Source organism: Convolutriloba macropyga, chromosome 4, assembly GCF_964194025.1.
Source record: "Convolutriloba macropyga chromosome 4, txConMacr16.3, whole genome shotgun sequence".
Lineage (NCBI taxonomy): Eukaryota > Metazoa > Xenacoelomorpha > Acoela > Convolutidae > Convolutriloba > Convolutriloba macropyga.
Genome location: NC_134471.1, coordinates 2,679,776 through 2,695,822, shown reverse-complemented (window position 1 = coordinate 2,695,822; position 16,047 = coordinate 2,679,776). Strand labels below are relative to the sequence as shown.

The 16,047-nt window shown below is 35.6% G+C and overlaps 1 protein-coding gene across 4 annotated transcripts in view; it reads left to right on the top strand.

The window, feature by feature from the left end:
- LOC142337411 (dedicator of cytokinesis protein 11-like) overlaps positions 1 to 16,047 on the top strand; it is a 320,003-nt gene that overhangs the window by 196,628 nt on the left and 107,328 nt on the right. For all 4 annotated transcript variants that reach the window (XM_075386591.1, XM_075386592.1, XM_075386590.1 and 1 more), the window contains 2 exons: positions 2,954 to 3,178; positions 14,657 to 15,014. In XM_075386591.1, the coding sequence (XP_075242706.1) occupies positions 2,954 to 3,178; positions 14,657 to 15,014 (583 nt within the window). The remainder of the gene's footprint in view (positions 1 to 2,953; positions 3,179 to 14,656; positions 15,015 to 16,047) is intronic.

The following is a 16,047-nucleotide window of genomic DNA, read 5'->3' as shown; positions in this document are numbered from 1 at the left end:
CCATAAATGAACCAAATAATTGTTCGCGAACTTTCCTAGTGGTTTTTATGAATTTCTTCTCAAAAATTTTTAGTTAATTTTCATATTTGTTTTTTGTTGTCTCATTGAATTTCATCAGGGACAGGTCTCATGTGTTGCTAATAGGGATTAACTTAACCGATTCTGTAGTTTCAGTTGAAAGCTAATGCTTTCTAGGACTTAGACTCAAATTGTTTTTAAGAAATTTTTTGTCGTTTTTTTTGTTCTGCTTTTTGAATTTTTATTGTTCACTTTGTTGTCTTATCGCTGAGTCTCATTGATGAAAGGACTCATTGGTTACACAGGAAGCTTAAATTAATCAAATCAATTGTTTTAGCACAGAGTTATTTCTTTCTATGACTTATACGATCTTCGTTTTAAAAGCACAGTAGTAAATATTTGAGTTTTGCTGATATTTGTTGCACTTGTTGCTGTCTAATCCTTTAATCGTGTTAAAGATAGGTCTCATCGGTTGCTAATTAGTTAAATTAGTCGGAATAGTTGTTTCATTCCGTAGGTTTTGTTTTCTGTGACTTTTCGACTACTTTTTTTCAAAAAAAATATTAGCAAGCTTTTGAGGTTTTTTGTTTTGCAAAAAATGATTGTTCTATTGCCTTTACCATTTAACTCTTTAATGACAGGTTTGGTTGGCTACTAATGAGATATAAGTGAATGTATTTACTTGTTTGAGTCATAGCAATAGTTTTTATGATTTTGACTTTTTTTCTAAAATTATTGGATTTTATTAGTCTTGCATGGTTTCGTTGCTTTTCTTGTCTTATCGCTAAGTCTCAAAAGTAACAGTTCGCGTTGCCCTACTAGTGCGACTGAGATAACGTTTTTTTCGAAATCTTTATTGAATTTATGCATTCCACCTCTATTGGTAGTTCTTTTGTCTATATTTTTTCCATTAGAACTGCTGAAAGATTTTGTGGCTTCTGACGTCTTGCGGTCTAGTGCATGCAAAGGTTTTGGCATGTAGTTATTTTGTTTTATTGCTTGGATGCCACTTACTTGCTAAAATGTTCTGATTTCTGTTGTCATGCGTATGTTTTGCTTTGTCTGACATTGATTGCCATAAAATTGATGAATTCTGTACCCATTCTAAGGATGCGTAGGTTTGACTTTTTCATAAACTGTTGTTCCTTTTAGTGGTTCTTGAAACACTAGATCTCGCAAAAAGTTTTTGTTCAATTTTTTCATAAATAGTCACGGGGTCAGAAGTCGAAGTTTGTGTTTTACGGTATGCTATGCTCAAGCACTTTGGCATGTAGTTATGTTGTGTTGTAGCTTTGACCCCACTTACTTACAAAAATATTTGGATTGTCCCCAATTTCGACGCCTTTTTTGCTTTGTCTGACATTGATTGCCATGATGTTGATGTCTTTCATACTCATTCTAAGGATGCGTAGAGTCGATTATTTCTTATAGTATTGTTCCCTTTAGTGGTTCTTGAAACACCACATCTTAAAAAAAAGCTTTTAAATTCTTTTTAATAGCCGCACAGCGATAGCTTGGGCTATTATTGGCCTTCTCTTGTCGTTTTTATTTCGTCCTCAAGATTCTTGTTACGACCATAGGACGTCACAACCACTTCCAATCTGCCTTTCTGCTACTGGAGCGAGTTTTTTGTTCATTCGCGTGATTAAGTTTTTTGCCATACGTGACTTACCTCACGCTCAAAAAATGACTTCCTCACTTTGAAATTGACATTTCTTCACTTTAATTCAAAGAGTTAAGGTCAATTGATTGTGTTTCATTCAAAATGAAGGTTATTTTAGAGCAACTGATAAAGGCAGCAATAACTTATTCAGATTCTTAATCAAAATATTTTATCTCATCTTTTAATGGAAAGAGTATTTTTTTATCCATCTTTTTTACAGTTTTTTGAGACTGCGGATCTACAATGCTATTGCGGCTATTTTCTGACAATCTTCCAGTGATGTTTTTATTTGTTCATTTTTGCGCATAATGGGTCATGGTCTTTGTTTAATGTCTTAATTTGATGTTGTTAGAAAAATTGTTTCTTATGAAAATTTTTTATGTTGCTGAGAAAATGATATTCATCAGGTCTTCAGTTGATTCAATTTTTTAGGTTGTATTTGAGGACATGTCCTTCGTCCTTCTATGGTTTTTAATTTGTCTTGCCTTTTGATCTCGTTTTTCGTTTGACATAAGTCACGGTCACGTTGACTCGTAATTTTCTCTACTCATTGTTTCAACTGAATGAATTTTGAATTCTTTCACTTATTGAATTACGCAATGTAGTGAATACGGTCAATGTGAAAAGAGCAAAATTTAAAAAAGAAACGGAATAAACCTATAAAGCCCGGTCATTAAGTCACAGTGCATTAGCTTGTCAAAGTTCGTTAGTGTCATGGCTTAGTGTTAAGCTTAAACGACTGAGTTTAGAAGCTGAATTAAGTGTTTGTTTAGAATCTAGCGGAGACTAAATTTGAACACTTTTTGATACTAAGAAAATGTCTAAATTTCTCTTTTCGCCTTTTCTGTTTCAATTCTGATGTGCGCCAACGGCAACTATTGTGTCCCGGTAATTCTCCGGCTGTTTTATAATTTCTACATTTTAAAATTAGGAGTAAGTTCGTAAGTATTTTGATTCTTTATAGGCGAACACTTGATTCTTGGTCAACCTCGAAAATCGTAATATTTATGTAGGATCTGAAAACAGTTCATCCATTCGGTACGTAATTCACTTTTTAGAGTACGAGGGGTATTCTTTTCTGTGTTCAATTGACTGATTGAAGTTCAATTATGTCAAAAATAAAGCCTAGAATGGAAATAGGTTTTGCCAGCAGCTATCATTATAGTTTTGTTAGATTTAAAATCGAATTATGAACGCGAAAAACCTACTACCCTCACCCGTTAACATGGGTGGGTAGGAAATTTCTCGTCTGATTGATATAATTGTTTTCAGCACATTTTCCTGTCGACCCGAGTGTATTCTACGAGTGCTAACTCGGCCTTAAGTGGAGGAGAGCGAACAGTCCATTACAGAGTTATATCTTCCTTAGTATCCCTTCTCAGCTTTACTTCCGGTGACGAGTTCTTCTTCAGACACTTGCTTTACTTCATGTTCGTATTCTTCGACATAACTTTGAAGAGTATGGCACATGCTGTCTTGACACAACAGAAACTCAAGGTGAGATCAGCACGGCATAATTAGTTTCTGAGACCTATTTTACAGCAATAAATTAATTTTCGTTAAGTTCATGGTTCGCTTGAACGGTTGGTTGACTGATTTAAAAAGAAAATTAGTGAACAAAAATTAAAATTGTGAAAATAATTAATTTGAGTTCTAATAGTTAGGTATTGCTAAGAAGTTAAGCACAATAGTTTAAAATTTTGGAAAAAAATATCTTTGAGAATGGGCGGGAAACAGTCTTTGTGAACAATTTTTTTTGTTGAGCGAGAGTATTTCGCTATTTATATGTGACATTCATTTTTTTATTTTTGGTTATTTTTTTAGCTGCATATAGTTACCCGATTTTTAATTGCTCTCGAAATTGGTAACAAGTATATCAGTCCTGTTGTTATATGCGATTTTTCGCTTAACAGGATTTTTCGTCTGATGCTTTAAACTTTTCGTCCCCACAAACGGGATAAACACGTAAGTCCCGGAGGGCACTACGGGGGGGGGGGGGGGGGGGGGGGGGCAGCTCTTTTATCATTGAAACTGTTTTGAGGGGACATAATGTGGTGTGAAGGGCGCTTCTTAATAATAAGCGCTTGATCCCCCTAATTCTGCTCCCACCAGCACCACCATCATCATCGCCACGCCACCACCACCACCTGGAATCCCTTAGACCCAGCTGGCTACTACGGAAGCAAGTCCATTGTTTGAGAGCAATTCGGCCGACGTTAGTCAGTCATGTTGGCAGTTTTTCTTTCGACTTTATTTTCCCTGAATTTGTTTTTGAATTAGTTTCTTGATTTCGTGATAAATATCATCTGGCACGCATCGATACGTTTCAGCTAAAAATAGAGTTAAGCTTCTCAGGTTTAAGCCTATTATAATTTTTGAACGGATTTTTTACATCCATCAACTTATTATTAGCTCTATATGGATACTAGAACTGCTTATGGGATTTTTTAAAAGCCGCAAAGCTACAGCTGAGGCTATTATTGGCTTTTTCTTGTTACAATCCAAAGATTTGGATTGTATTGATGTAAGGTCTTTTTTAAGATGTTTTCACTCATTTTTCTGATGCATTTTAGCTTTCGAAAAGATATGCAGGTAAAGCCTGGGCGGGCGCAATAGAGGTCCTCAGTTGGATTTATTAATTATTCTTTAAGGTGCTTAATGTACTGAAGTCGCTAGGAACTTCTAAATTCAAAGTGAACAGGTCACTTGATGTTTTTTAATAGAAAGAATATTCAGTTTTTCTTTTTTGTCCAGTTTTTTTCCGAAACAGGGTTTCAATTGACATTTGTTTTAGCTCATAGTAGTCTTGCGTAAATTAGAAATGCTCTTCATTCCTTTGTTTGAGATATATGTTTTGTTAATGCAATTTTAATCACAAGAAGTTTTTTTTGCATATTTTGTATTTTGAAAATTTGTCATTTTTTGAGTTGCTTATATCTGTGAATCTTTACATCATTTTAGGGCTTAAAATTGGTTTACTGGCAGTTTTTAGTGGCAATGGAAAGATTTTCAATATGGTAATATCGCGAATTTTTGTATAAAATTTGCACTTTCCAAGGTTTTAAAATTTTCTATACTCATGGGCCAGGTAAAATCAGGGTTTAATAATAGGGTGCTGCATATTTTCTAGTGGCAAAGGAATAGGAACTTTTTAGTATCCTGAATATTTTGAAAAGATTTGCAATTTTCTGATAGGATTTTTTTTTTGAAAAATTATTGTTTCAAGTTTATCAATCTTTATGGGCTATTGAAACTTTTTTAAGGCTTGAGATAGCTTACTGGATCATTTTTTGAAACAATGAAATGCTTCTGAAGATATTAATATTACGAATTTTAGCAATTTCAAATTTTGCAATTGTTTTCGAAGTTTTTGAAAATTTTTGTCATCTGAGTTTCGATCTTTTTGGGCCAATGAATCTTTTTTAGGTCTTGCAGATGAATTACTGGACAGATTCGAGAGACAAAAAAGGTTTTGAGTATAGTAATATCGCGAAATGTTGAAACTTCCAACAAATATTGCGATTTTCATTTTTTTAAAGCGTTTTTCATTTCTGGAGTTTCTCTATCTTTAGTGGCCAATAAACAGCTTTCGGGGCTTTTTCGTGGTTTATCGGGTATTTTTAAATGGATCCAAGGTGGAGTGCAAGGTAGAAGTTTTAAGAGTTTTAGCAATGATTAATTTTGGTTTAGTTTGTTTAGCTTCTCGTTTGAGAATGTCTTTTTGGCTGGCATTGTTCAATTGATCTGTTGGTCAGATTCAATAGTTTTAAGTTTTTCATTCAGATCTTTGGATTGGATTGTGTTTCAGAACTGGGCCAGTTATGTTTTTTTTTTTATGTTGTCAATGTTTCTGTTTCGGGTATATGACGTCACGATCTATTCAAATCTTTTTTGTTCATGCATTCATGCAATTTGACGGAATCGCGTGCGTGGCCTCATTTTTCTCTCTTTGTGGAGCAAGCTTTTTTATTCGCTTGGTAAAATTTTGGTCACATGTCACGTACCACACTGTCAACTTTCAACTATCAAAATCTTTCCCCTGGAATTTACTTTCCTCTATCAAATTGACGCTGCTTTGGTTTAATTCAAGAAGATAAGGTCAACTAAGTGTGTGGCACTGCTCTAATTGAAGGTTATTTGAGCGCAGCTATAGAAGCAGCAACAAGGTATACACTTTCTTAATTAAAGTTTAACATCTCAGCAATTAATAAAAAAGTAGTTTCTCTTTCGGCCTAATTTTTTATTACCTTTTTTCAAATGCAGATCTAAGAGCCATCGCAGCTATTATTTGGCGATAAGATAGTTCAATCGTAGTGTGAAATGGTTCGAATCTTAATCAATTTTGCAGAAATTTGGTAATGTTCATCAGTACACTGTTCGTTCTTATTCAAAAGTTAGAAGGTTGTTAATTGCTCTTGAACGCAGTTCATAGCAATTATTGTAAACGTGTGTGTCTTTTTTTTATGCAAAATTTTCGCTTGACGGTTTTGACTTCTCGAGTGACTTTTACGCCCTTGACTTTTTGCATTTCGCGTGATCTAAAATTCTCTCTCAATCACAATTTCAAGCAGCTGAACTCAATTGGCGGCAATTTAATACTAAAAGTCAAATAAAAAGTGCGCCGAAACTGGTGTCATTTTTTTTTACTTTAAATCTTAATAGTGGTATATGTTAACCTCTAATATGGTTATTTGAAGCCCACTATAGAACTTCTTAGTCCCATTTAGGCTACCCCCCCCCCCCCCCCCCCGGACTGAAGCAGGCTGCAATTGATTAGAGCTCCCACTAGTTGTTCAAGAGCAATTCTTCCGACGTTTAGTCGGTTATGTTTTAACCGTTTGCTTTGTCTTTTTAATAGCTCTCGAACGCAATTTAAGGCAGTTGTCGTAATCGTTCTTTTTTATACAAAATTTTTGCATGAACATTCTTTGACTTCTCAAGTCACTTTTTCACGATTGTCTTCATTTTTGATTGTTCTCAATTGCTCTCACTTCAAAGTAAAGTTTATTGCTAAAATAAAAGCGGTTGTAACATAGGACATTAATAGGGTCTGATAGCTGAGTGGTTAATGATTCTGTGGAGGACTCAAAACCTCCCGGTCGGTTTTTATCGAGGCCATATCCTGATTACATTTCCAGGTCTGTCGTTCGAGAGCAATTTCTCCGACGTTGGTTCGTGTATGTTTTTCTTATAATTGTGGCAAATCAGCTAATTTTCGACAAATCAAGCTTTTCAAGAACATTGGCGTCGAAGCACCTTAAAAAAGCTCTGGGCTAAAAATTGCACGAACTATCTTGCTAAACTAACGCATGGGCTAATTTGCCTTGAACTATTGTGCGGAATCATCCTATTCGATGGTTTTTGCTAATGATAGTCCATTTCCATTATCGGAGCCAGTTTTTTCATTCGTAAAATTTTTTTGCAGTGCCGATGTTTCAGCTGTTTAGTTTCGAGCAATTATATTACCCCAGTTTGTCTTTTTTGTATTTTTTGTGTTACCGGCTCTTCTGATATACCTTTCTCCTGACCATTCGACTTTTCGTCTTCAAAAACGGGATAAACAATTAGCTCGGTGGGCAATAAGTCGCGGAGCAGTTCTTAGAGCCTTACGTCTTACTAATATCTAAGTATGCGATTCATCAAAACTGATGAAACATAAATTCATGATAAGTAAAAATTGAAAATTGGCACATCTTATGTGACATATTGAATCAAATGAAAACCATGTTTAATTGCTCGCGAACTAAGTTTGGAGCAATTATTGTAAACGTGTGGTATTCATTGTAACTTTAGGCGAAGAACTCGAACAGAAATGCTACGCAATCCTAGCCAAGATTGATTTTTGTCGTTGAGGTAACTCCATCGGTAGCAGTGGCTTTTCTGCTTAATGGCTTTTGCGCTGAAGCTATTGCTTCTAGTATGTTTTTTGTCTAATACCATAATGAGTATTCATCAGCAGGTACTCTGACTTGGGTTTATTTCATCTGCACCGCACTTTCAACAACTTTTTAATTCAGTTGAGACATAAGAGTTATAGCTTTTAATAGCCACCGTCAGCCTCTCAACGGCTATTATTTAGCTCTCCTTTTTTACATTCAAAGAATATGAATGGTATTGGGGCGCTGTCTTTTTTTAAAGATCTGTTCACACATTTTCATGATTTTTCAAGACAAACTGGAGTAGTGATTTCGTTCACACCGAAACAGGAAGTGGAGCAAAAAAAGCGAGTATTTTGGCGGCGTTAAATTTTTTACTCTTATTTTAAAGTAGAGTGAGAAAACGGTGTTTGAACAAAAATTCGCTTTCGCTAGTGATTTTTTGTTCACATGCGACAATTCAATGATATTCTGTTTTTTAATAGCCGCCCTCATCTTCTCAGCCAGCTATTATAGCGCTCCTATTTTTTTTTACTTCGTCAAACAAAAAAATGTTTCGCTTTACCTCATTTTGCCGCTTCAACATTTTGCCGCTCATTTCAACATTTTGCGTGAAATCTTTTTGACTTCTCTAGGCTCGTTTCTCTCTTCTCTCATTCTCCTAAAAGTGATTTTGAACATCAGTTGCTCAGCAAAGCAATTCAAAATGAACAGAGTCAGTATAAAAAATTGAAGTCAGAAGTAGAAACCGGATAAACCCATAAAGCCCAATTTTAGATGCCCGCTATTTGAACGTCGTTCCTATAAGTCTTAATTACCATCTCTAATGCTGATTGGTATTGATAGTAGCCACTGTAGCCTCTCTAAGAAACAGAAGTATGTTCAACTACGAAATGCCATCGAAATCAATCGAACTTAAAAAATGTTTTTGTACAAAAATCTTTTTCTTTCAATGTCTTCTATTCTTTCAATCCCAATCATGCTTATTGGAATCAAACGGAGATTAAAGCGATTATATTAGTCCTGTGGTCTTTTTATGCAACTTTTTTTTTCGCTTGACCGATTTTTCGTCTGATATTTTTGACCTTTCGACCTTTCACGTTTGACTTCTGAATTACCTCACTCACTGTTGAAGTAAATGCATTTTAATTTCTTTACCCATTGAATTACACAAGTGGTGATTACGTTCAAAGTCAATAGAGCAAAGTAAAAAGAAACGGGATAAGCATATAGAGCCGGGTCATTAAGTCTTAGTGCATTAGGTTATCAAAGTTCATTAGAGTGGTTGCTAGCTGGCATTAGTATTATGCATAATAGCCTTCAATTTAGAAGCTGCATTATGTGTAATTTTAGACTATAACAGAATATTCAAAATTTACATACTAAATAAAAAGTTTTGACACTTAAAAATATTCTGTCAATTTCTATCTTATTTTTTTCTGTTTCAATCCCAATGTTTCTGTTTCAATCCCAATGTGTGTCAAGCGGGCCACCGCTGGCTATATTACGGTTATTTGCCGGTTATGTTGCCTTCTCGCAACAACGTTTTGGCCTTCTTCGGTTTCAGCGGATTTTCTGCTTATTGTCGTCTTTTTGAGGCTGCGCAATTTTTTGTACATTTCGGGTCTAAATATATCCGTCAGCTTGGACTCAGTCTTGTGTTTATTTCGTATGCTCCAGACTTTTAAAAGTGTTTCAGTTCAATTAAGAGTTTTGGAAATGCATCTTCATTGTAAAGCTGATTGGAAAACTCGTAATTGTAGCTTTGAATGAGACCTTTGATGAGCTTTTATTGACAACTGCTAATTTTTCCAGTAACCTCAGGAAAATTATCTTCACCTCTCCACGAGAAAACTGGTACAGATGTTTTTTATAGCTGTAAGCTGAACGTATCTATATTGCTGTGCTGCTCTCGTTTTTTACAATTCAAAGAAATCATCACGTGAGCAATATCATGAATTTGACTTCAAGAATCTTGAAAATGTGTGAACAAATCGGCGCCACAAAGACGGCGCGCGCCACAATATAATTCAATATCTGTTCGCATATTTTTATGGTTTTTGAAGTCAAATTGACGCGATGAATATGGTCACGCCGAAAAAGGATGTGAAGCAAAATATCAAGTTGTTCTGTGGCGTGAATTTTTTTCTGTAGTTTGCAAGCAGAGTGAGAAAACGGTGTTTGAACAAAAATTCTCTTTCTCGGCTGTGGTTTCCTGTTCTAATGAGGCAATTTTCTTTTGGTTTCCCTGTTTTTCGTTTATTTATCAGATTTTTTCTAAATGGTTTCCTCAATCCATTCATTGTTCATTCTTGGTCTTGTTTTTTGTTTAGTCAATGGAAATTCTTTGAAATGTGGGGCAGGACTTGTCCTGCGTTTTTTTGTTTGATGCTTCTTCGTCTGACGCCTTTTTTGTTTTGATGTCGTAATTGTTTTTATCTTAACTGTTTACAACTTGTTCAAATCGTTCTGTTTATGACAGCGGTATAATTTTTTATCCAGTCTGCTGAGTTAGAGAGGTACTGTTTTAATACTAACTGTGATCGTTTCGGTAGCAAGTACGGTTTTTTGTGAAGCTCAGACGCTTCGAGTCGCTTCCCGAATTCTTCCGGCTGTTTTTTATTTCGTCTTTTGACGCTCTTAATGTTCTGTCGCTTGACATTTTGGGTAACTTCTTCTCTTGATTTCTTCGTTTTTGCGTGACCTAAATTGCTCTATTTCAACAACTATGTCTTGCAAAAGCAAAATCGATTGTAAAGTAATCGAGAACCATGGATTCATAGGCGAATGGTTAATGCTTGCGTTTAGTAAGCGGGAGATCGGGGGCTCAAACCTCCCCGACATTGTCAAAACTTTTTGCACCGAAAAATGATAAATAATACACCCTTAATAATACACCCTCTTTGTATCTCAATAAGAGGTGTATTTCAATAAGAGGGTGTATCTCAATAATACACCCTCTTTGAATTAAGTTTGTGGTTTTTTTTAGACGGCTGCGATTACTTATTTAAATCGTTTCATTTCTCTTTCTATGTATTTTTTAAGGCACGGAAGTCTATTGCTCAGCTATTCTGACTATCTGTCTGCTATGTTTATTATAAAGGGAGGTATCTAGCTTTATTGCAAATCTAACCAACCATTGAGCAGGACTGATCGTCTGTTCTATCCGAGATATCCCTTTTCTTTCTTTTCTTTCTGTATTTTTTTCTTTCTTACACAGCTGGAGTATGCTTTTTCCCTTAATTCTGACTGTTTCGTCCTCGTACCAGGTGTCATCTACACGGATGTTTTTGTCATGACACCTTCTGTTGCGTTTTTGTCATGACATCCTCACATTAATTTTTAGCACTGACACCAAATTTTGAAATAATGTGTTAGCTGCCCTGGGTATAAACTTCATTGTAATTACTCATGATAATTGGTTTTCGAAAGCGTTTTTTTCAGATCTGTGGTCGTAGAAACTTTACAAACCCTCCGATATTTGCTAAAGATTTAAGAAGATCTGATATACCAAAAATCTTTTAATGTTCGTGCCCATCCAGCGATCTATAATAATAATAATATTAAATTCAACCAAACATGGTTACAACCAGCTTGGTAGTCCCCAGATTAGGGGTGAAATCAAGTTTCAATAATTAAACTTTCTTGAAAACTTTCCATCCTGAAGGGTAACTTTTATATTTGAATCTTTTCAATGCCTCCCCTTCCAAAAAGTTCTTCACTTCTCTTCGAAACTGACATGGATTTTTGTGTGGTGAATAGTTAGCAAAACTGTTAAGTTGAGACAAAGAATTATTGAATTGGGCTACTCTATTAAAGTAATTATCTTCAGAACGTTTCCGAAATGACGCTTTTTGCTAGTGTTGAACCACATGAACTTCGAGCCTCCTCTTTGTCAAAACTTTTTGAGCACGAAAATGTTCTCAGTAATACACCCCCGTTTAATTTAATTGGTAAGTTTTTTGAACGGCCCCGATAACTTTTTTCAAATCATTTCTTTGACTCTCCGTAATTTACGGCACACAAATCTATTTCGCTGCTATTCCCTCATTGTGTTGATATTTTTTTATTATGGAAGAATGTATCGCTAGCTTCATTGCAATTCATACCAACCATCGACCAAGACATAATCGTCTGCTCTGCCAGAGATGTCCTTTTTTCTTTCTTTTTTTATAGCTGCGAAGCTGTAAGCTGAGCGTAGCTATATTGCGGTGCTCTTGGTTTTTTTTGTTTCGTCGTCTGACGCTCTTTTTTCGTTTTACATTTGTTCACACAGCAAAGCTGAAAAAGTCAAATTTTCTGAATGACTTCTTCCTCTCACTAACGGCATTTGCGCGCGTGACGTCATTTCTCACTCGCTTTAGCAAAAGTTTTTAGATTATTTGCGTGATTAAATTTTGATCATACGTGACTTACCTCACTCAATAAAATGACTTTTGCACTTTAAAACTTAAGTTTAATTTGAATTTGTTTAAGGTCAAAGGAACTCATATGTGCAGTAAAGGTCCCTAATAAGAGGATTCTGTGGAATGAATTTTAACAAGCTTTATTAATTCATCGCTGAATGTTTTTTAGCCTAGTTTTTTGAGCGGCGTCGATTTTTTTTTCAATTTAGATCTGTATCTATTTCTATTATATGGCACGCAGGTCTATTCTTTCGCAGCTATTCCGGCAATCTGCCGGCTATGTTCTTTCTTTCTTTCTTTCTTTATTTTCTTTCTTTTCTTTCTTTCTTTTTTTCTTTTTTTTTCTTTCTTTTCTTTCTTTATTTATCTTTCTTTCCTTTCCTTTCTCTTCCTTTCCTTTCCTTTATTTATTTATTTATTTTTTTTATTTATTTATTTATTTATTTATTTATTTATTTAAAAGCCGCGAAGTGATAGCAGCTATTATTGGGGAGATCGTGGTTTTTTAATTCGTCGTCTCCATCGATGATTCTTCAATTTCAGTGACTTCTACTGCTTTGCAAATAAATTTGTGTGTGGGAAATCATTTTTTCTCCTTTTAGGTCAGTTGCGTGACTTACCCTCAAAAAATGACTTCTGAACTCACTTATGGAACTTTAAATTTTATGGGCATTTACTAGATCATATAGTGTGCATCTAAGTAGTGCCAAAGGTATATGTCCTAATTCTTGAGTATAAGAGTCTTGAGTTTTTGATTTGGAATGTTAATTTTGAGAAAGCCCTATTAGGGCTTTTTCCTAATAGAGCGTATGTGTCTCATAAAATTGACAATCCGAATATAACCCAAAAAGTCTAGTGGTCTTTTAAAGGACTAGTGGTCAATCTGTCTATCTTATTTCTTTAGTTGTTTCAATTCCATAGAAGGCCACAAGTGTCCATTGCGGCTAGTTTTCGGCAATCTGCCGGCTATGTTTTATTTATTTGTTTTTAATAGCCGCCTCACCTTCTCAGCCGTCTACTATAGCGCTCCTAATTTTTTTACTTCGTCAAATAAAAGTTTTTCGCTGTACCTTAGTTCACAGCTTGTTCAACATTTTGTGTGAAATTCTTTTGGACTTCTCTAGGCTAGTGTCACTCATTCTGCTAAGTGTTTTTAGACAGCAGTTGCTCAGCAAAGAAATTCAAAATGAACAGAGAGTATCAAAAAACGAAATCAGAAATAGAAACGGGCTAAACCCATAAAGCGCAACTTTAGATGCCCGTTACTCGAACTTTGTTCTTAGTTACCATGTCTATTGCTTATTGGTATTGATAATAGCCCTGTGTGGTCTCACTAAGAAACAGGGGTACGTTCAGCTCCAAAATGACATCAAAATAGTTTGCACTTTAAAATTGTTTGTACAAAAATTATTTTTTCACTTGTTTTTTCTCTTGTTTCAATCCCAATCTTAATTAACGAGTAATGGGAATCAACGGTGGCTATTTTACGGCAATCTGGCGGTTATTAATTTATTTTATTTCCTCCTTTGTCTTTTTTCTTTTTCTCTTTATTTCTTCAATTTTGCTTTTCTCTCTTTCGTACACAGCTGGAATATTCCTTTTTCTACTATTCTGACGGTTTCTTCTGCGTTACCCGGTGCTAACTACCCAGATATTTCTGCCATTACACTTTTTGTTTAATAGTACCAAGTTGGTTTTTATCACTGACGCCTAATTTTCAAATATTTCTGTGAAGTTGACATGTTGCTTGCTTTTTCGTTTTTTGAGGAGTTCATAGCTGGTGACGCTTCTCATTTTTTTCACTTTGTAATAGCTATTTATTCTTCTCTCTTTAAATCTGTTCTCTCTTTTTTCTCTTTAAATGTAGTTTTCTTGATCAAAGTCCGAAAATTTGTTATTAATAGCCGCCCTCATCTTCTCAGCCGGCTATTATTGCGCTCGTATTTTTTTTTACTTCGTCAAACTTTTTTTCGCTTTACCATTTTGCCGCTTTTTCGACATTTTGCGTGAAATCTTTTTGACTTCTCTAGGCTAGTTTCTCTCTTCTCTCATTCTGCTAAAAGTGAATTTGAATATCAGTTGCTCAGCAGAGCAATTCAAAATGAAGAGAGTCAGTATAAAAAATTGAAGTCAGAAGTAGAAACGGGATAAACCCATAAAGCCCAATTTTAGATGCCCGCTATTTGAACGTCGTTCCTATAAGTCTTAGTTACCACCTCTAATGCTTATTGGTGTTGATAGTAGCCCCTGTAGCGTCTCTCTAAGAAACAGAAGTATGTTCAACTACGAAATGCCATCAAAATAAATCGAACTTAAAAAATATTTTTGTACAAAAATCTTTTTTTTTCAATATATTCTATTCGTTCAATCCCAATCATGCTTATTGGAATCAACGGCGGCTATTTGCCGGCAATCTGCCGGGTATGTTTTAAAAAAATTACAGTCATGGGATTTTTTCATTTTGTTTTTGAAAATAAAACATTTGGATTGCTGCAGTTGCAACTCAATGTGAGAATGCAAGTGATTCTCAGGTGAGTTTTCTTATGCATCAAAATTTGTAATTTAATATGCAACCACATCACTGTATGACTACAGCATTTTAGCATGCACCATTATAATAATTAGAAAAAATAAATTATAGAGGGTGGAGGAGGAGATATTGACAGCTGGATAAGGTGCCGACTTTGTTTCAGATTCCCAGAGGTGTTTGGTTCACAGAACTTTACCACGATACCCTCTCTCAAATGGTGACTTCACTGTCGCAACAGATTCTGGACCGGAACAGCACAAACTTCAAAGAGACCCTAATAGCCAATAGGAGTTTAGCCTTCTTCCTGAAAAATCTACTCTCGCTGATGGATCGAGGAAAGGTGTTCAATCTGATCAAAAGCTACTGGATGATATTTGGACATTTGAATTTGGCTGATGGAAAAGGAGTTGTGAAGCTGAGAATTGAGTTTCTGCAGATTATGTCCAGTCACGAACATTTTGTCGCTCTTTGCATGCCAGTGTTTGCAAAGAAGTCTACCTTTGGAACTATTTGGTCTAAAGGTGAGGAATTGTGTTGTCAGTGTTTAAGGGAAACATTGGAGCACAATTACATAACGAACCGTGCCCAGGTCTGGGTTGACTTTTCTAGCAAACAATTTTTAAAAAATACCTTATAATGGTTAATCTTATATCACCCGGTGTCCTGTACAAAATAGTAAAAATATTAGTTTCTTTGTGTGGTCATATTTGCTGAAATCTTTCTTTTTATGTTTAATAAAAAATGGTGAAAGCAAAACGTAAGAGAGATTGGATTTTAAATTCTCTATCCCATCCGATGTATTAAGGTTGCAAAATAGATTTTCCTTACTGAGTCGAGTAATTTTACTGCGTGTTTATTTGAACCAAATCGGAAATTGGAGATGGTCTGAACACAGATGCTTTATGCATTGCTGATTAATTGCTCTCAAACGAAGTTTGTAGCAAGTATATTAGTCCTGTCGGTCTTCTCTTAATGCGATTTTTCGCTTGACCAATTTGACGCATTTGACTGTTCGTCCTCAAAAACGGGATAAACAGGTAGCGCCCAGCGGGCATTAAGTTCTCTTAGAGCCTTTCAGCTCGCTAGTCTTCAAGTATGCGATTCACAGAATCTGTTTTGGAGACTTATGCTTATGGTGCGAAGGGCGGTTCTTAGACCCCCCCACACTGTTGCAACCCCCCGGTGCACCCCCCCCCCCCCCCCCCCCCCCCCGTGGCTAGCTACTGACGGAGCCTACCGCTCGCCGGTCGTTTGAGAGCAATTCACCCGACGCTAGTCGGTTATGTTATATTAATTGATTTGCTAGTTGGCCGTGTGTTACGATTATTTACAATAACCTCAACAATAAGCGAAGTCTCAGAAGTAGTTTCATTATCACACTAGGCATCAAGCGATTATAAATGAAATGCTGTCTTATTTAGGGTACTATGAAATGCAGGAATGACTGTTATACCAATGAATGTTATGAGAATATAATGAAGGTACCGCTGAAATTCTGAGACTTGTCAGGGAGCATGGCATGTAAAACTGAGACGAGCTTATCATATTTTAGCA